General features: G+C 27.7%; 1 protein-coding gene across 1 annotated transcript in view; it reads right to left on the reverse strand.

The window, feature by feature from the left end:
- Positions 1-265: 265 nt before the first annotated feature.
- Positions 266-22,100, reverse strand: part of LOC126742414 (homeotic protein empty spiracles-like) — a 56,416-nt gene continuing 34,581 nt past the window's right edge. Inside the window, exon 3 of the mRNA XM_050449068.1 lies at positions 266-863. Coding sequence (XP_050305025.1) covers positions 651-863 — 213 coding nt within the window. The 3' untranslated portion in view covers positions 266-650. The remainder of the gene's footprint in view (positions 864-22,100) is intronic.

Below are 22,100 nucleotides of genomic sequence, written 5' to 3' on the forward strand. Positions count from 1 at the left end.
AACCATTCCAAGTAAAAGTTTTGGAAATATGGGTGTTCTAATGCTGTAATCACAAAAATTTGGCAACAAAATATTATCAAAAATTGCTCGTTGATTTTTAAGGAACTCCTTTAAGTTGCAAAAAAATAATGAAAACTATTTCAATTTTTTGCATAAAGTTCCTCCTTAAAGTACGTAATTAAAAAATAAAACTTGACAAGAAAACGTTTGACAATTTTTTAGACTTTTAAGAATTTCACGTAATTTAAAGTAATTTCCTATCCAGTGACTTCTTTTAACTTAAATTCATTTTATTTCAAAATTCCTTATTACCATTCAACATCAGCAATTTTTTAATATTCATTCAAAAATGAAAATTCAAACCCTCAACTGGAAATACTGTTCTGAAAAACTCTTTAAGTATTATTTTATAACCTTACTCCAGAGAAACCTTTAAAAGTCAAACGAGCGACAAAACCCCCCAAGGACCCGATCCTTAGGATCGATAAATCTGGCAGCCTGAGCTGTAAACGCTTGCCAAATGGAGTAGTCCCTCGGGCATAATATTAAACCGACAACGTTGCCGCATTACTTAAGAAGAAAAACTTCTTTCCGGTTTTAGGACTTTTTAGGACCTCAGGTTAATAATAATAATTATAAAAAAAACAAAACTACGTTTCACTTTCCACGTCACTAACACAGTCATCTTCCATGTCCATATCGATATACTCGCCATACTCGTCCGGTGCTTCTTGTTTCCATTTATTTAAAGTATTTTGAGGATCTGAACTGTTCGATTTAGTACCACCTTGACTAGTTTTCGCCTCCTCTTCTTGCTGCATCCTTTTATGTTTCGTTCGTCGGTTTTGGAACCAAACTTTCACCTGGAACAAGAGAGAGAAAAAACCATGATGAAGACGTTATAATCGGTTTAATACAAACAAACTGTCGGTATAAATTACAATTAACAGGTAGAAAAGGGAGATAATTCATTCAAGTTATTTCGGCACAGTTTGACAACAAAAGTTTCGATAATAATCCTTAGGAAGTTAATTCCACAAAAACCTCGTAAATCAGTTTTAATCTGTTGTGGTGGTCAAACGTGGTTGTTTTGTGAAAATATTTAATCAAATTGGGTGTTCGGTTGGGTTTGAAGAGATTAGGAAGCTCGGGTTGGGGTTAATCTTTGGTAAAGGTTTTTGGCATTTTTATTGGTTTATTGGGGGATTTTTAAGTTATGTTTCACATACAATCACTAGTTTTGTTCAGATTCCTATTGTATCCTTAATAGTGGCTTTAATTAAAAAAAAGGATATTTGAGAATTATTTTGATATTTGAGTAAATTTTGACATGAGTTAGAGGTCCCTTATTATTAAAGTACGAAATAAAAGAAAGAAATCATCCACAAAGTTAAATGTTAATAGAAAGAAATGTCTTATTCAAATTATGGGAATATGCTTCTTAGATATTTGTACTGGATTAGATTACGTGTGGGTTGGTCAATTTCTGATTCACTTCTAATTCACAATCTTTGATCACCAATTTACAAGGATTTGTATTAAATTTTGAAACACCCTGTAAAAAAAATTATTGTAAATATTATGAAAATTACAGGCCTAATGGAGCCAAAAATAAAAAAAAAATTAATGATCTTAAAAAAGAGATAAAAAATGGGTTTAATTGGGTAAAAAGAGAAGAACAATGCCCTCAATTGCCTGGAAGAGTTGGAAAAAATTACTAGTAGAATTAGTAGTAGTAGATAATTCTTTATACCGATATAATGAATTTTTTCTGATTGAATCTTTCGAATTTGAAGATGCATATGCATATATATTTATTTGTTTATCTTTTAGTTTGTAGTATTTTTTTCTTCAATTTTACCTCGGTTTTAATAAAATATTGTTGTGATATAGGTTCTGTTTGATTTAATACTGATTTTAAAAGTATTATTTTATACCTAGATTAATCTTCAGATAGACACATAGCATGTACATTGTCGAAGCTGTGCAATGAAAAATTTAACAAATAAATATATTAAATTAAAGAGAAAATGTATTTTTAGATACTTGCAAATTAATTTAAGGTGTCTTAAATAAGACAGAAAAATTACTTCCTGTTTAAAAACAAAAAACGGAAAAGTGGCATTAATTGCCTAAAAATAGAGAGCTACTGTACTTTTAGCTGTTTATAAACATTCATTTTAATTGCCTAAAATAAATGAAAAAAAGCGACTTGCACTGCTTAAAAAAATTAATTTTAATTGCCTCAAATGAAAGAAAAAAAGGATTTAAATCTACTTCTTAAAATTTAAAATGTACTTCTAATGATTTTAAAAATTAATTATAACTGCCTAAAGAGAGACAGATAAATGTCTTTAATTCTCTAAAAAAAAATTAAGAAAAGGTTTTAATTGTCTAAAATAAAAAGAAAAAATGAAAGTGACAAAAAATGTCCTCAACTGAGTGGAAAAATTTATTAAAAAAAATACTTTAATTGGCTAGAAAGAGAAAAACACACATTTTTTACTCTTTCAGGCAGTTAAAGACATCTGCCTGAAAGAGTAAGAAATATACCATCAGTTATTTATAAGAATTAATCATGATGAGTGAAAAATAGCTTCAGTTGCCCAAAAAAATAATGAAAAATGGCCTAAACTGTATAATATTATAAACAATAAGTGATTTCTTTATAATTTTTTTGTTTCTTAAATTTTAATATAAAACTAGCTTAGTTATAATGAAATAATGTTTTATGATTAAAAACACTTCATACAATTACAGTTACACTATTACTCATAATACATACACTATTTAGTCTAATGGGTCCAAGTTGTTTTGAATAAATTGAAATTCGAATTATTTCAAAGCGTGTTGAAATTTGGCTAGCGCCTTCGCCTATTTATAATAATTATTTCAAATTGTCTCGTAGGTTCATGCGGCGTCATTTTATAAATTTTTCATATATTTTTATACTTTGCGGGTTATTTGAGTGTTAAATGCGTATTTTAAGGGAGGATTTTAATGTTTTATGGAAATATACAGGGTGTTTTTTATAAATTGCGACAAAATTCAGGAACGTGTTCTTTGGATAAAAATTCGCAAAAAAGTTCCTATAAACATAAGTCCTAAACCTTTTAGATTTTGAGCTACAGGGTGGTAAAGTTTTAACAAAAAAATGATTTTTTTACGATAATTTAAATACCCCTGTAGATATTTGTCCAAAGATTGGTATGCAGGGTTTGTGTATCCAGAGCCATTTACCAACATACTTTTAACATTTTTATGTTCTCCAGTGGCGTGTGTGCGGGTTTTCCGCTGAATACTTTTATAAAGAAAAATGGTACGCCACTGGTTTATCTTGTATTAAAAAATATTTTTAAATTCCCCATTTTATTTGCAACATTTTTGGTCCCTTGTACTTTGTCCGTTAGATGCACGGTTTTCGCACAAAAAATTAAAAACCATGGACATGTTGCTCAGATTTGATTAGACTTTCTTTATTCTAGTAATTATTAATTTTTTAAGTTTATTGCAATTTTAATAATAAATAATAAAATTTTTATTAATTAACTTAGTACAAAAGCCAGCCCAATTTAATAAAATTGTAATTGAGGATTTAAAATCTTTGGTTCTACAATCTTTAAGATCGATTACTATACCTAAGTTGGTTGGTTAATTATAGTTTTTTTTGGCTTACAGGCATAAAAAAGGGTGTTTTTTGTATAAATATAAATTTTCGGTAAAGCTCTAGTTTAGTAACTTTTTTATTATTAAAGGTTTATAAGTCCAGGTACGATTTTTTTTGTTTTCGGTAAAATTACGTACATTTTAAGTTTTCCGCATAATTTTAGCTACGATTTTCAGAAAAAATAATAAACCAGACTTTTATTAAATTTTCATGCTACTATATGCTGGGGGCTAAAATTTTAGGAGAAAATCAATTTTTTATTTTAATATCAATTTTCTGGTTATTTCCCTGGCCTTTTTTCAATTCATATATTTGTTTTTTTAAATATGATATGATAAATATGAAGTCCCTATTAACATTACAATTTTAGGTGAAATTGGATTTATTTTTGACGTTTTTACGTTCGATATGCCATTTTCGCGTTAAAGAAAAATGATTTTTTTGCTTGAATTCAACCATAAAAATCCAAAAAAGTCACAAATTTTGGATTTAAAAAAATTTCTTTGGCTTAAATTTACGTCCAAGCAATTGAATTATACTATTTTTTCCAGAAATATCAAGCAATTTTTTTACCTTTTCCAGGCAGTTGTTGTAATTATAAAAATGAATTTTCCAAGCGGTGTATAACTTAAATAAATTTGAATTTATTTGCTAAAAATTAAAAACAGCATTTTTACAGGCTTATGAGATATTTTAAAAGAGAAAAATTTTCCAGGTTTTTACTAATGGCACCTATACACAACTCTTAATAAAACATACATTTTGACTTAGGAAGTACATGGAAGAAATTCAAAATGTCTTTCTTCAAATGCCTATAATAAAATTTCCAGACAATTTTTATCATTTTTCCAGGCACTTATAGCCTCTTGAGTATTCCATATAATTACTAACTTTCCTAGGCTTTTGAGGCAAATAAAATTAAAATTGATTCCTTCTAGGCAATCAAAAAATAAATAGGTATGTTCCTACTACTTAGTTAATTATAGTTTTTTTCTCGGTTTACAGGCATAAAAAGGGGTGTTTTTTGTATAAATATAAATTTTTGGTAAAGCTCTAGTTTAGTAACTTTTATAATTATTAAGGGTCTATAATTCCAGGTACGATTAAAATATATGAATGTAAATAGAATTATTATATGATTTATTTTTGACGTTTTTTACGTTTGATATGCCATTTTCGCGTTAAAAAAATGATTTTTTTGCTTGAATGTAACCTTAAAATTGAAAGCGGAAAAAATATCATTTCGTTTTATACACAAATTTTAAAGTTAAAAAAAATTCATTCAGTTAAATTTACGTCCAAGCAATTGAATTATACTTTTTTTCCAGAAATATCAAGCAATTTTTTTACCTTTTCCAGGCAGTTGTTGTAATTATAAAAATGAATTTTCCAAGCGGTGTATAACTTAAATAAATTTGAATTTATTTGCTAAAAATTAAAAACAGCATTTTTACAGGCTTATGAGATATTTTAAAAGAGAAAAATCTTCTAGATTTTAGCTGATGGCGTCCATACACAACTCTTGATAAAACATATATTTTGATTGAGGAAGTACATGGAAGAAATTCAAAATGTCTTTCTAAAAATGCCTATAATAAAATTTCCAGACAATTTTTATCATTTTTCCAGGCACTTATAGCCTGTAAGTATTTCATACTTTTCCGGGCTTTTGAGGCAAATAAAATTAAAATTCATTCCTTCCAGGCAATCAAAAAATAAATAGGTATGTTCCTACTACTTAGTTTTTTATAGGTTTTTTTTCGGTTTACAGGCATAAAAAAGGGTGTTTTTTGTATAAATATAAATTTTTGGTAAAGCTTTAGTTTAGTAACTTTTATAATTATTAAGGGTTTATAATTCCAGGTACGATTAAAATATATGAATGTAAATAGAATTATTATACGATTTTTATATACGATTTTGACGTTTTTTACGTTTGATATGCCATTTTCGCGTTAAAAAAATGATTTTTTTGCTTGAATGTAACCATAAAATTTAAAGCCGAAAAAATATTATTTCCTTTTATACACAAATTTTGGATTTAAAGAGAATTCATTTAGTTAAATTTACGTCCAAGCAATTAAATTATACTATTTTTTTCAGGAATATTAAATAATTTTTTTACCTCTTCCAGACAGTTGTAATTATAAAAATAAATTTTCCAAGCAGTGTATAACTTAAATAAATTTAAAATTAATTTGCTGAAAATTAAAAACAACATTTTTACAGGCTTATGAGATATTTTAAAAGAGAAAAATCTTCCAGATTTTAACTTAATTCAAAATGTCTTCCTTCAAATACCTATAATAAAATTTCCAGACAATTTTTATCATTTTTCCAGGCACTTATAGCCTCTTAAGTATTCCATATAATTACTAACTTAGGCTTTACTCTATAATTAATTACTTTACTATATAATTACTCCTAGGCTTTTGAGGCAAATAAAATTAAGTCATTCCTTCCAGGCAATAAAAAAATAGATAAATATTTTCCACATAAATTCCTGACATTTGGGGGCATTTTCCAGCTGATTTTTAAAAAAATTCCAAGGCAGTTTTTCATGGCTAATATCATAATAAGATGTAATTTCTCATTCAATTTAAACCGAAAATCCCATATACAGATCGCATTTAACATTCATCAAATTGAATCTATGCCTCCCCCGTTTTCCCTCCTAATTAAATTCCTCCAATGAAATTTCGCCCCAAATCAATCGTCCGATTCCAATCGGAAAAGCGGATCGGAGTTTTTATTTGGCCATACCGATGGCGGATTAAAAATTCAAATATAAAACCCAGGGGGGGTCGCGCACACGTATGGCCCTGTTTACATTCCATTAAAATATACGCGGAAAACATTTAACCACACGTTTTCAATTACCATCACAAACAAATGAATACGAGTTGGGAGAGAGAGAGAGCTTAAAATAAACGCCCTCCTCCTCCTCCTCCTCCTCCTCTTCCTACTCCTATTTTCCTTCTCTCTCCCACCGTTTTTCCCACATCGGGCAGACTCGGCTTTAATCGGTTAATCATTTTATTAGCCTCTTAATGTTATCCCCGTAACAAGAAAATTTGTCATGGATAAAGAGGGAGAGGGAGAGCATCCAGAATCGATCCAGTTAATTGAGTGTGTCGTTAAATTATCTTTTTAGTGGGGGATGGAAGGGGATATTGCGGACAAATTGTGAAATTAATTGAATGTTGTTATCCTTATTAACATAGGCCTCTAAATTATCTTTTTAAATAAAGACCATTACGCAACAGAATGTGGAAACTCAGGAATATGTAAGTAATCTGAACAGTAACGGTTATATAGCATTCATAAATAATTATACTCGTATGGAAATATTAGGTATAAGGCACATTACTCCATGATTCTCTTCGAACTTTTCTACATATAATGCTGTTGGGTTTTTAAACAAGGTTTTTAACAGGAGGTAAATAAATTAATTGTCATAGTTGTCAAGCTAGACAGATGGACAGAAGAATTCTTGAGAAGTTACCCATCTGTATACTTTGTCTGTTATTAGGAAGAAACGAACTGAATTAAAGTGAGAGGTTCAGAAATCGCCTGTCATATTTGTCAAAATATTCAAGTGACTTTTTTTCTGCCGGCGAATTTTTGGGTGCCAAATTCAATTTTCAGATTTTTATTAAACAATGAAGAGGGTAATGGAAGGAACTTAGTTTTAGCTTTCGAAAATAGTTTTATGAAACATAAAATATCCAGGTTTTAGGAATAACATATTTGCTCGAAAGTGAGAAAATCAGGATTTAATTGCCTTTTTATATATACTTTTATAAAACTGACATTTCTGGAAAATATCGACTAAATAAGATGAAAGACTACAAAACTTCCTGGATGTAAAATTGAATTTCAACTGTCTAGAAGAGAAAAAAAATTAAACAGGAAAAAAGACTAGTTCCCTAAAAAAGTAAAAATCCCTTTGGAGCTTTTTATACAGATCTTGGGAAAATCAGCGTGAATTATTACGACGTGAAAAAATTAAAGTCTAACTGGGTAAATTTTTGTTTTAACTATCTAAGTTTTTTCGGATCCCCGAAAGGATAAATTAATTTTTTGCAAAAATTTTAAAATTTTACAGGAATTTTAATTCAGGAATATAATAGGGATCTGTTTGTAAATAGACTGATCTTTTGCCTATCCAAAATAGCATAAAACATCTTTCAATACCCAAAACTTTCCGAGTTATAAGTATTTTAATTAGGAGGACTTTTTAAGTTTTTTTTTTCAAGAGTTTCTTAACAGTTAAGACCCTGTAAGTTCCTGTTTATTAATGGTACAATAGTAACGATTTTTTTATAAATAGACTGATCTTTTGCGTATCTAAAATGGCATAAAACACTTTCCTATACCAAAAACTTTCTGAGTTACGATTATTTTGATTAAGAGTAACTTTTTCAATTTTTTTAATTTATTTTTTCAAGAGTTTCTTAGTCAAGACCCTGTAATTTCATTATTATTAACGGTAAAATATTAAGAATATGTCTGTTACTAGACTGAATTTTTGCATATTCAAAATAGCATAAAACACCTTCCAATACCCAAAACTTTCCAAGGTACAAGTATTTAAATTTTTTTCATTTTGTAATTTTTTTTGTAAGCAGTTTCTTAGTCAAGATCCTGAAATTGTGATTAATAGAACATTGAGGAACTTTCTGTAAATAGTATGATCTTTTGCCTATCGAAAATGGCATAAAACACTTTCCTCTACCCAAAACTTTCCGAGTTACATTAATTTAATTAGGAGGAATTTTTCTGTCTGGAAATATATATTTTTTTCAACTGCCTGGAAATAAAAATAATTTCTTGGGGCAGGAACCAATTTTCTTGGAAAAGTGAAAAGTACCTTAATCGTCTTTAATCATTTTGTCTAGATCTTAGTAAAAAGAACATGAATTGCCTGGATTGCATTGAAATGTAAAAGTCAGGAAGTAAATGTCAAAAAAAAAAAACGATTTTAACTTTTTGAAAGAAAGAAAATCAAATTATTTGGAAAAGACACCAATTTCATGGAAAAGTGAAAACTAACTTAATTGTCCTATAATAATTTATCCCGATATTGCTTAAAAGTGCGAAAATCGAGCATTTAATGCCCAAGTGTCCTGCCTGAATAAAATATTTTTTAAAAATTACTACAGTCCTTGAAAATAAGGACAAATTTCCAGAAAAACTGGAAAACCTCCTAGAAATAACATTGATATTAAATGGCAAAAAATTAGTTCTCTGGAAATGAAAAAAAGTAATTTAACTTTAGCAGGAGCATCTTACATAAATCTTAAAAAACAACTTTGAATTACATAAAAGTGAGCAAATCAGGATCTAGCTGTAAAAGAAAATATACTAATAATAATTTTTTAATATTTAAGCTTTTCTAGTCATAATTTACTTAAAATTAAAATTTCCAACCTAAAAAATGTATAAGAAACACAAATGAATAAATTTAAAAAAAAAATACAAACAATTTATATTTTTCATAATTAATCATATTTTTCAGGCATTTAAGACTACTAAAATGGTAAATTACTTTTACAACTTTCCAGGTATTTTTTTTGCAATTTCTAAATAATTTTTTTTAAGTATTTTATATCACATTTTATAAATATATAATTGTTACACATAAATTCCCAGTTTATTATTCAGAATCTTATTCCAGCTATTTTTCAGGCAAATTCCAGATAATTTTTATTGATTCTTAAAGGCATTTAATTTTTTTATTATTCCACATAATTATGTATATTTTTCAAGCTTTTAGGGTAAATTAAATCATAATGTATTTCCTGCAGACAGTAAAAAAAATTATATTTTTCCGCATAAATTCCTGATGTTTAGCCTTGTCATTCCAGGTAATTGTCTATAAAATATCCAAATATTTAAATCAATTTTTATAATTTTATTCGAATTTATAATATAGTTCCAGGCATAGAGAGTCATTTTGATTGTTTTCTATATGTATATAAAGCCGAGGTAAGTAAAATCAAAATTTATATAAATCTGTGTAGTTTTATAGCAAAAAAAATTATTACATAAGTAGTAAATCGTTAGATTTTTTGTACCAGGCAATAAACGACCATAAATGCCCTAAAATAGGAAGAAATAGACTACAAAATGCTTGGAAAATATAAATCATCGTTTATTAATTCTAGTCAATTGAGAAAATTTAAATTAATTTTAATAATTAAAACCCTAAATTAATTATATTATGAAGTCAATTTTGGACTTAAAGGGTAGAATAACAACTCCTGTAAAAGTCGTTTAGAAATTTCTCTCCAAAAAAAAAGCCCCCCAAATACCTTAATAATATATAAAATGTTTGATAAATATAATACTTCATACAATTAAACATCTGCGGGCAATACGATATATCCCCCAACAATATTAATTTCATAGCAATTTTGTCGTGACAAAACCAAATTTGTGGAGTACTAGGAGGAATTCTTCTGTCTGGAAATAGAATTTTCTTTCAACTGCCTGGACATAAAAAATTATTTCTTGAACAGGAACCAATTTCTTGGAAAAGTGAGAAGTAACTTAATCGTCTTGGAAAATTTTGTCTAGATCTTAGGAAAAGGAACATGAATTGCCTAAAAATGTGAAAGTCAGGATGTAAATGCCTAAAAAGAAACACGATTTTACCTTTTTAAAAGAGAAAAGTTGAATTTTTTGGAAAAGACGCCAATTTCATGGAAAAGTGAAAACTAACTTAATTGTCCTATAATAATTTATCCCGATATTATTTGAAAGTGAGAAAATCGACCATTTAATTCCTATAAGAAAAAAAAACTCCAATTTTGTGGTAAAATTAAAATCTCTTTAAAGTATCCTGCCTGAAAAAAATATATTTTAAAAATTACTAAAGTCCTCGAAAATAAGGACAAATTTCCAGAAAAACTGGAAAACCTCCTGGAAATAACATTGATATTAAATGGCAAAAAATTAGTTCTCTGGAAATGAAAAAAGGTAATTTAACTTTAGCAGGAGCATTTTACATAAATCTTAAAAAACAACTTTGAATTACATAAAAGTGAGCAAATCAGGATCTAACTGTAAAAGAAAATATACTAATAATAATTTTTTAATAGTTAGGCTTTTCTAGTCATAATTTACTTAAAATTAAAATTTCCAACCTAAAAAATGTATAAGAAACACAAATGAATAAATTAAAAAAAAAAATACAAACAATTTATATTTTTCATAATTAATCATATTTTTCAGGCATTTAAGACCGCTAAAATGGTAAATTACTTTTACAACTTTCCAGGTATTTTTTTTGCAATTTCTAAATAATTTTTTTTAAGTATTTTATATCACATTTTATAAATATATAATTGTTACACATAAATTCCCAGTTTATTATTCAGAATCTTATTCCAGCTATTTTTCAGGCAAATTCCAGATAATTTTTATTGATTCTTAAAGGCATTTAATTTTTTTATTATTCCACATAATTATGTATATTTTTCAAGCTTTTAGGGTAAATTAAATCATAATGTATTTCCTGCAGACAGTAAAAAAAATTATATTTTTCCGCATAAATTCCTGATGTTTAGCCTTGTCATTCCAGGTAATTGTCTATAAAATATCCAAATATTTAAATCAATTTTTATAATTTTATTCGAATTTATAATATAGTTCCAGGCATAGAGAGTCATTTTGATTGTTTTCTATATGTATATAAAGCCGAGGTAAGTAAAATCAAAATTTATATAAATCTGTGTAGTTTTATAGCAAAAAAAATTATTACATAAGTAGTAAATCGTTAGATTTTTTGTACCAGGCAATAAACGACCATAAATGCCCTAAAATAGGAAGAAATAGACTACAAAATGCTTGGAAAATATAAATCATCGTTTATTAATTCTAGTCAATTGAGAAAATTTAAATTAATTTTAATAATTAAAACCCTAAATTAATTATATTATGAAGTCAATTTTGGACTTAAAGGGTAGAATAACAACTCCTGTAAAAGTCGTTTAGAAATTTCTCTCCAAAAAAAAAGCCCCCCAAATACCTTAATAATATATAAAATGTTTGATAAATATAATACTTCCTTCATACAATTAAACATCTGCGGGCAATACGATATATCCCCCAACAATATTAATTTCATAGCAATTTTGTCGTGACAAAACCAAATTTGTGGAGTACTAGGAGGAATTCTTCTGTCTGGAAATAGAATTTTCTTTCAACTGCCTGGACATAAAAAATTATTTCTTGAACAGGAACCAATTTCTTGGAAAAGTGAGAAGTAACTTAATCGTCTTGGAAAATTTTGTCTAGATCTTAGGAAAAGGAACATGAATTGCCTAAAAATGTGAAAGTCAGGATGTAAATGCCTGAAAAAAAAAAAAAAAAGAAAATTTTTTGGAAAAGTGAAAACTAGCTTAAATGTCTTATTATAATTTATCTCGATATTATTTGAAAGTAAGAAAATCTACCATTTAATGCCTATAAGAAAAAAAAAAACTCCAATTTTGTGGTAAAATTAAAATCTCTTTAAAGTATCCTGCCTGAAAAAAATATATTTTAAAAATTACTAAAGTCTTCGAAAATAAGGACTTAATTCCAGAATAACTGAAAAACCTCCTGGAAATAACATTGATATTAAACGGCAAAAAATCAGTTCTCTGGAAATGAAAAAAATAATTTAACTTTAGCAGGAGTATCATACAAAAAGAGAATAAAAAAAAAACATTTGTAAGGTAAGTAAAGAACTCTATATACTAATAATTATTTTTAAATATTTAGGCAATTAGGGCAGGTCTTTTCTGATCATAATATACTTAAAATTAAAATATCTAGCCTAGTAAGAAAAACGAATGAATAAATTATAAGTAATTTATATTTTTCATAATTAATTATATTCTGCAGGCATTTAAGACCGCTAAAATGATACAATACTTTTACACATTTTTAGGAACTTTCCAGGTATTTTTTGTGCAATTTCCGGATTATTTTCTTTAAGTATAGCATATAATTATTTAATTCTTCCAGGAGTAAGAAATATATAATTGTTGTACATACATTCCAGTTTTTAGAATCTTATTCCAGCTAATATTCAGGAAAACTCTAGACAATTTTTATGATCATTGAAGGCATTTAATTTTTTTATTATTCATCATAATTATGTATATTTTCCAAGCATTTAAGGTAAATTAAATCATAATTTGTTTCCTGAAGACAGTAAAAAAAATAATATTTTTCCACATAAATTCCTGACGTTATATAAAATATCCAAATATTTAGATCAATTTTTAATATTTTATTTAAGTTTATATTATTATCAAGCATTTTATATAATTCCAAGCATTTTGACTGTTTTCTATATGTATTTAAAGCCGAGGCAAATAAAATCATAATTTATATAAATCAATGTCGTTTTATAGCAAAAAAAATGGATAAATAAGTAGTAAATGGTTACATAAAATAGAAATGAACTATGAATTTACAATATAATTATTTTTTGTACCAGGCAATAAACGACCATAAATTCCCCAAAAAAAGGTAGAAATAGACTATCAAATGCTTGGAAAAAAATCATTATTTATTAATTCTAGGCAGTAGAGAAAATTTAAATTAATTCTAATAATTAAAACTCTAAATTAAGTTTATTGCAATTAAGGGTAGAAGAACAACTGCTGTAAAACTTGTTTAGAGATTCCTTCCAGGTCCTAATAAAGTGTTTGATAAATATAATATGATATACAATTAAACATCTGCGGGCAATACGACATATCCCTCTCCCCAACAATATTAATTTCATAGCAATTTTGTCGTGACAAAACCGAATTTGGCGAGTACTGTTAGTACCGCTTTATTTAAATATATAAGCAACACCTTTTTTCCATGTTAAATATAGACCGAGCAAATGTTCTCATCATGAAAGGGGGTGTTAACGACGTGACCCGCTTGAACTATACAGTTGTACCTTGTAATAACTTATCCGATCATATATAGGGTGATTTTCTCGAATCACTCTGTATAAAAATAAATAATTTATCCCCCGAAGGGTCTAGTTATCCTATAAAATAACCGTGGGAACTGAACATATGACGATGTGTCTTTTTTATGGTTTTTATTAGAAGGGTATAATTAGTAATAAAAAAAAAAGTCCTCCTACTGATTTCGAAAAGTTTTATTGTAGCGTTACTTAGGTGGGTGGAGTCGACAAATAAGAAACAATAATTTAAATAAAAGGAAAAAAAAAACAAGTTACAACCGATTAATAATTTATCCGTTTAGACGATTGAAAGCGAACCATTAATGGCGGCCGGTATGCAAATTAATTATTGGCTAATTGTTATATACGACGGTTTTATTAATGGCGTGTATTTTATATGAGTGAATGCTCTCCGTGTGTTGCTTTTTGTCGTCGTCTAACATTGTCCGCGCATACTATAATAGTCATTCACATTCTTTAACTTTTTTGACGTAATTGATTGCGTTACGCTCGCTTGTTTTTGCGTGGGATTTACTATGGACTTTTACGTAAAAAAAATGGCCGCACTCTATTTATTTATTTATTTAAGACACTCATTTGATGTTTTTAAGATCAAAAAGTGACTCTTTTTTTAAGTGATCAATGGATGGTCGTAATGAATACTTTTGCGTAAGAAGAAACAATTATTCAGGTGTGAAGTGAGTATGGGTATACAATTTTTATGGTTTTTGCATACTTACATTTTTTTTTTTCAACCTTAGTTCCGCACTTTTAGAGGCTTTGTTCAAGTATGTTTTATAAAATATCCAGAAAATTTTTTTTTTTATTCCAGGCAATTGAGGCCGTAAAATTATAATTTATTTTTTCAATTTTTTGAACTTTTTCCCGATATATTTAAAAAAAAATTATAGACAATTTTTATAACTATTTCACTCACTCAAAGTAATTTTTATGGCTTTTGCATATCTCATATATTTATTAATATTCATCAAGCATTTGAAGCCGTTTAAGCTATTTCTTCCAGGCAATAAAAAATTTAAATAAACTCCAGACTTGTGAAATTTGCAGAAAATTTATGGATACCCTAGACTATATAGCTGCGAATCAATACTTACATATTTTTATTACATTATTAATGTTTCATTTATATATGGCGTACAATAATGGACTTACAACCGACTCCTGAGAGATCCCCGCAAGGAATATGCCGTGAACTAATAATATTCATATAAGATTAAATAGTATCCCTTATAAGATAAATAAGATAAAATTGCCATTAGTAAACTATGATCCATAGTATCAAAGGCTTTGGTGTAATCTAAAATTGTTAAAATTGTAATGTTTTTTAAGTCGATACGGTACATTTTATTCCAGGTATTCATACATTTTATCCAATACATTTTTCATTTCTTACTTGGGGTGTTAAAATTATCCAAGGTATTTTCATATCGAAATATTATACTGTGTCCATTTAAGTTATGCATACAATTTTAATTTAGAGAAAACCAAGAACATTATACTTATGTGTAAATCGTTTATTGTGTTTTATTACTTATGCTTCCTTTTTTCAGTTATTATCAACGGACTTTAAGATGGTCGCCATATTAAATTGATACAGTATTTAGTAGTTCTATAATTAAGTCTTAAATATTAAATTTTCCAGGTCATTGAAGCAAATAAAATCATAATTTATTTCTTTCAGGTATTACAAAAAAAAATATTTTTCTACGTCAAATCCAGATTTTTACGGTCTTTTTCCAGACAGGTTTTTATAGTTATTTCGGGCATTTACAGTTATTTTGACGAGTTTGGTGTATTTCATAAACTTATTGATATTTTCCAGGCATTTGAGAACGGAGAAACTTTGAAGCAAATAAAACCATAATTTATTTCATTTAGGTATTACAAAAAAAAATATTTTTCTACGTCAAATCCAGATTTTTAAGGTCTCTTTCCAGGTATTTTTCATGAAGTTTCCAGGTAGTTTTTATAGTTATTTTGGGCATTTACAGTTATTTTTAAGAGTTTGGTGTATTTCATAAACTTATTGATGTTTTCCAGGCATTTGAGAACGGAGGAACTTTGAAGCAAATAAAACCATAATTTATTTCTTTCAGGTATTAAAAAAAAAATATTTTTCTACGTCAAATCCAGATTTTTAAGGTCTCCTTCCAGGTATTTTTCATGAAGTTTCCAGGTAGTTTTTATAGTTATTTTGGGCATTAACAGTTATTTTTAAGAGTTTGGTGTATTTCATAAACTTATTGATGTTTTCCAGGCATTTGAGAATGGAGGAACTTTGAAGCAAATAAAACCATAATTTATTTCTTTCAGGTATTAAAAAAAAAATATTTTTCTATGTCAAATCCAGATTTTTAAGGTCTCTTTCCAGGTATTTTTCATAAGGTTTCCAGGTAGTTTTTATAGTTATTTTGGGCATTTACAGTTATTTTTAAGAGTTTGGTGTATTTCATAAACTTATTGATATTTTCCAGGCATTTGAGAACGGAGGAACTTTGAAGCAAATAAAATTATAATTTATTTCTTTCAGGTATTACAAAAAAAAATATTTTTCTACGTCAAATCCAGATTTTTAAGGTCTCTTTCCAGGTATTTTTCATAAAGTTTCCAGGTAGTTTTTATAGTTATTTTGGGCATTTTCAGTTATTTTTAAGAGTTTGGTGTATTTCATAAACTTATTGATGTTTTCCAGGCATTTGAGAATGGAGGCACTTTGAAGCAAATAAAACCATAATTTATTTCTTTCAGGTATTAAAAAAAAAATATTTTTCTACGTCAAATCTAGATTTTTAAGGTCTCTTTCCAGGTTTTTTTCATGAAGTTTCCAGATGGTTTTTATAGTTATTTCAGGCATTTACAGTTATTTTTAAGAGTTTGGTGTATTTCATAAACTTATTGATATCTTCCAGGCATTTGAGGACGGAGGAACTTTGAAGCAAATAAAACCATAATTTATTTCATTCAGGTATTACAAAAAAAAAAATTTCTACGTCAAATCCAGATTTTTAAGGTCTCTTTCCAGGTATTTTTCATAAGGTTTCCAGGTAGTTTTTATAGTTATTTCGGGCATTTACAGTTATTTTTAAAGGTTTGGTGTATTTCATAAACTAATTGATATTTTCCAGGCATTAGAGAACAAGGGAACTTTGAAGCAAATAAAATCATAATTTATTTCTTTCAGGTATTAAAAAAAAAATATTTTCCTACGTCAAATCCAGACTTTTACGATCTTTTTCCAGACAGGTTTTATAGTTATTTCGGGCATTTATAGTTATTTTGACGAGTTTGGTGTATTTCACAAACTTATTGATATTTTCCAGGCATTTGAGAACGGAGGAACTTTGAAGCAAATAAAACCATAATTTATTTCATTTAGGTATTACAAAAAAAATATTTTTCTACGTCAAATCCAGATTTTTAAGGCCTTTTTCCAGGTATTTTTCATAAAGATCACACTGGTGAACCATGGGGATGTCGGATTCCTATTGAAAAACAGAAGTAAGTTCTCAGGAAGAAAGATATACATTGAGTCTGACCTTACCCCAGCTCAGTTGGAACTCCTTTATACAGTCAAAGAAGAACTAAGGCTGCGCAGGGACCGTGGTGAGGACAACCTCTTCATTAATTCTTGATTCTTATCCTAATTTAGTGTTCAAATTCAACATTTTTTTTTATTATATAGCAATTCTTTTATAGTTTAGTTGCATGAATCTAATACAGTTCAGGCATTCGTACTTGTACATTTATATATTTAATTGATTCTCCTGTAACTGGGTATATGTAACCTGTTGGAAATAAAGCTCATTATTATTATTATTATTATAAAGTTTCCAGGTAGTTTTTATAGTTATTTCGGGCGTTTAAAGTTATTTGTACGAGTTTGGTGTATTTCACAAACTTATTGATATTTTCCAGGCATTTGAGGACGGATGAACTTTAAAACATAATTAATTTCTTCCAGGCATTAAAGAAAAAAAAATTTCTACCTCAATTCCAGATTTTTAAGGGGCTTTTCTAGGTGTGAAGGTTGAAGTTCCAGGGTGATTTTTTTGTAAAATTTTCAGATAATTTTTCTGGTTATTCCAGGCCCTTAAAGTCTCCTAATTATTTTATTTTATTTATTATTTTTCAAGCATTTAAAGCAAATAAAATCATAAAAGACTTATAGAAAAATATTTTAAATAAAATAGAGTCTATTTACGTGAAAGAAAATGGACTTTATGTATAATAAAAGTTAAGAAAATGGTGAAAAATTGTAAATTTTGCATGTTATTAACGATTTAGCGTCAAAATAAATTTTTTCTATTTTTTTTTTATTAAGAACTCTTTAAAATTTAAACAAAGAGTGTTTTGTGTCCCTTTAAGTTATGCTCGGCTTTAATTAAGTTGGAAGCATTATATGGTGCATATTTAATATATTTTGCGTATTTTACACTAAAATTAATTTCATTTCATTTATGTTTATTGTATATTATAAGCAAAACTTCTAGGTTAACAAAAAAATTTAAAATTAAAAAAAAAATCAAAAACCTTAAGTATTTTATAAAATTAAAAAGAAAGCGTTTCTATTGACAAAAATACATTTTTAAAGAACAAAAAAATCACTGCAAATGAGGAAACTAGAGGATTGTAATATACAATAGCGGATATTTTTTTGTGAAAAAGGTAAAAGTCCTATACGGCAATGTTTCTAATAAAAGTTCTGTGAGATAAAAGACGGTATATTTATACGAAAGAAAATTAACTTTATCTATAATAGGAATTAAGAAATATGCGAAAAACTCTACATTTTGCATGTCACTAACGACTTTGCGATAAAATTAATTTATTCTTAATTTTTCTAAAATAAATTATTCTGAATTAAGGTTTTTTATATTCATTCAATGTTATATGGTGCATAATAATAATATTTATTTAGCATAAAAAAAGCTATAACTCTATCAAAATCTAAAGTTTTCATACACCCATTACATATTAACTTAAATCTATTTTTCCTATTTTACTTTAGAATTGATTTAATTTCACCTCTAATTAACTGAATTATAAGCAATTCTTTAAATATAAAATAATTTCTGTGAGTAAATGCTCTTCATATCCATTTAAGTTATGCATTATTTTTATTATTTAAATCCTGAAGAGTTTCCAGTTGGAAATAATTTAACAACTTTAAAGTAATTTTTTTTAGCGTTAATTCATTGGCAGGAAATTATCTTTTGTCATCATATTTTTATTTAAAAAACAACCATTTTTGTTTAATAGGTTTTCAAGAGAAAGAATTAGCAGTTAATGAAAATTATAAATATTACAAATTGTCTAGTGAAAAAAATTAAATTAAATGAAAAAAAAAAGTTTTACAGTGAAAATGAATAGGTGAATGTGAGTTCAAAAATGTACCTTTAGCTACTAAGAAAAGTCAATCTAAACTGTCTAAAAACAGAACCAAAAGTGGCCTCAGTTGTCTAAAAAAGGACATAAAATGTCTTAAACTATCTAAAAAAAAGGAACCCAAAGCAAACCTATGTAAACATATAAGCAAAAACTGAAAAACGCGTTTACCATCATTGTTTCAAGTCATCGGCAAAAACACTCAAATATTCTTCAAACGCTCACACAAACCCGTACTTAATCAATTTCCTCTCTAACTGAAAGTTTAGAGGATGGGTGGTCTCTTCGTAATAACTGATATACGTGTGCGTGGCCAGTATATATGGTAAACATTACGAATAAATTGTTACTACGTACGATTATTTATTAGGCAGTAATGCTCTCTAAATATTAATCAGACGAATTAAGGCGGCTTCTTCTTATGGTGCTACGAATGGTATTCTAGTTTCTCTCTCTTTGATTCACCCTGCATCGAAGACAAACCCGAAGTAATATTCAAATGATAAAGTGGCTAACGGAAAGGGGAAAACGATTCACAAGCCATTAAACAGTTGACAAATGATCGCGATGCCCCATATGGATTTCGCCCACCACCCCCTTACACCCTCCACCCGGTTCGCTTTTATTTGCCTACACGGAAAAGATGAAATTGGCCGATTCCTTCGCTCCTTTTTATTCCCCCATATCGTTCCAGGGACAATTTGCCTGTTTCCGGAGCGGCGCGAGTCATTTGTTATTTTTCCGGGGAAAAAGGGGAGGGCCCTCCCGGGAAAATCGAACGTTATTTTCCAGGAAGAGTATTGATATGATGGTGACGACGTAGAGCGAATGCATTTCCAGAGAAAGAATAATAAATGGGGGTGTTATAACGTTTAGATAAGTTTCATAACGGTAAAGTATTGGTGTAACTTAGAAATTAAATTTATTAACAGGAAAGCTTTTTACTCTATAATCTTAACTCCCTCCAAATTACTCTCCGTCCCATTATCTCATAGTATTAAATAAATAAATATGCCTATATTTAAGGAATTGTCAAATTTGGTATATCTGCCTGGAAAATATACATAATTATATGAAATACTTAAAAGAATGTAAGTGCCTCAGATTACCATAAAATTTTTCTGGAAAATTCATGAAAATTAACTGCAAAAATCCTCCAAAAACCTGAAATTTATGTAGCGATAACTGAATATCTCGATTTCTAGTCGCTAGAATGTTGTAATTATTGATTTATAAGATACTTCAAGAGCTTTTCAAGCAACTACTAAAAAAGATTATTGAAATCCATTTACTAAAAATGAAGATATTAACATTTCTCTCACAGGAGTGCCTGGAAGAAATAAAATAATTTGTCTCTTATTGATAACTGAATATCTTAATTTCTAGTCGCTAAAATGTTCTGAATTTTAATTTATAAGATACTTCAAGGCCTTCACAAGCAACTACTGAAAAAATTATTGGAATCCGTTTACTAAAAATTAAGATATTGACATTTTTCTCACAGGAGTGCCTGGAAGAAATAAAATAATTTGTCTCTTATTGATAACTGAATATCTTGATTTCTAGTCGCTTAAATATTGTGAATTTTGATTTATAAGATACTTCAGGAGCTTTTCAAGCAACTACTGAAAAAATTGTTGAAATCCGTTTACTTAAAATGAAGATATTAACATTTCTCTCACAGGAGTGCCTGGAAGAAATAAAATAATTTGTCTCTTATTCATAACTGAATATCTTGATTTCTCATCGCTTAAATATTGTGAATTTTGATTTATAAGATACTTCAGGAGCTTTCCAAGCAATTACTGAAAAAATTATTGAAATCTATTTACTAAAAATGAACATATTGACATTTCTCTCACAGGAGTGCCTGGAAAAAATAAAATAATTTGTCATTTATTGATAACTGAATATCTTGATTTCTAATCGCTAAAATTTTGTAAATTTTAAATTATGAGATACTTCAAGGGCTTTTTAAGCAACTACTCAAAAAATTATTAAAATCCGTTTACTAAAAATGAAGATATTGACATTTCTCTCACAGGAGTGCCTGAAAGAAATAAAATAATTTGTCTCTTATTGATAACTCAATATCTTGATTTATAGTCGCTTAAGTGTTGTGAATTTTGATTTATAAGATACTTCACGAGCTTTTCAAGCAATTATTGAAAAAATTATTGGAATCCGTCTACTAAAAATGATGATATTGACATTTTTCTCTCAGGAGTGCCTGGAAGAAATAACATAATTTGTCTCTTATTGGCAACTGAATATCTTAATTTCTAGTCCCTAAAAAATTATAAATTTTAATTTATAAGATACTTCAAGAGCTTTTTAAGCAACTACTGAAAAAAATATTAAAATCCGTTTACTAAAAATGAAGATATTGACATTTTTCTCACAGGAGTGCCTGGAAGAAATAAAATAATTTATCTCTTATTGATAACTAAATATCTTAATTTCTAGTCGCTAAAAAATTATGAATTTTGATTTATAAGATACTTCAAGAGCTTTTTAAGCAACTACTGAAAAAATTATCGAAATCCGTTTACTAAAACTGAAGATATTGACATTTTTCTCACAGGAGTGCCTGGAAGAAATAAAATAATTTGTCTCTTATTGATAACTGAATATCTTAATTTCTAGTTACTTAAATGTTGTGAATTTTGATTTATAAGATACTTCAGGAGCTTTCCAAGCAACTACTGAAAAAATTATTGAAATCCATTTAATAAAAATGAAGATATTGACATTTTTCTCACAGGAGTGCCTGGAAGAAATAAAATAATTTATCTCTTATTGATAACTGAATATCTTAATTTCTAGTCGCTAAAAAATTATGAATTTTGATTTATAAGATACTTCAAGAGCTTTTTAAGCAACTACTGAAAAAATTATCGAAATCCGTTTACTAAAACTGAAGATATTGACATTTTTCTCACAGGAGTGCCTGGAAGAAATAAAATAATTTGTCTCTTATTGATAACTGAATATCTTAATTTCTAGTTACTTAAATGTTGTGAATTTTGATTTATAAGATACTTCAGGAGCTTTCCAAGCAAC

The sequence above is a fragment of the Anthonomus grandis genome, chromosome 11 (genome assembly GCF_022605725.1).
Source record: "Anthonomus grandis grandis chromosome 11, icAntGran1.3, whole genome shotgun sequence".
In the NCBI taxonomy this organism is placed as follows: domain Eukaryota; kingdom Metazoa; phylum Arthropoda; class Insecta; order Coleoptera; family Curculionidae; genus Anthonomus; species Anthonomus grandis.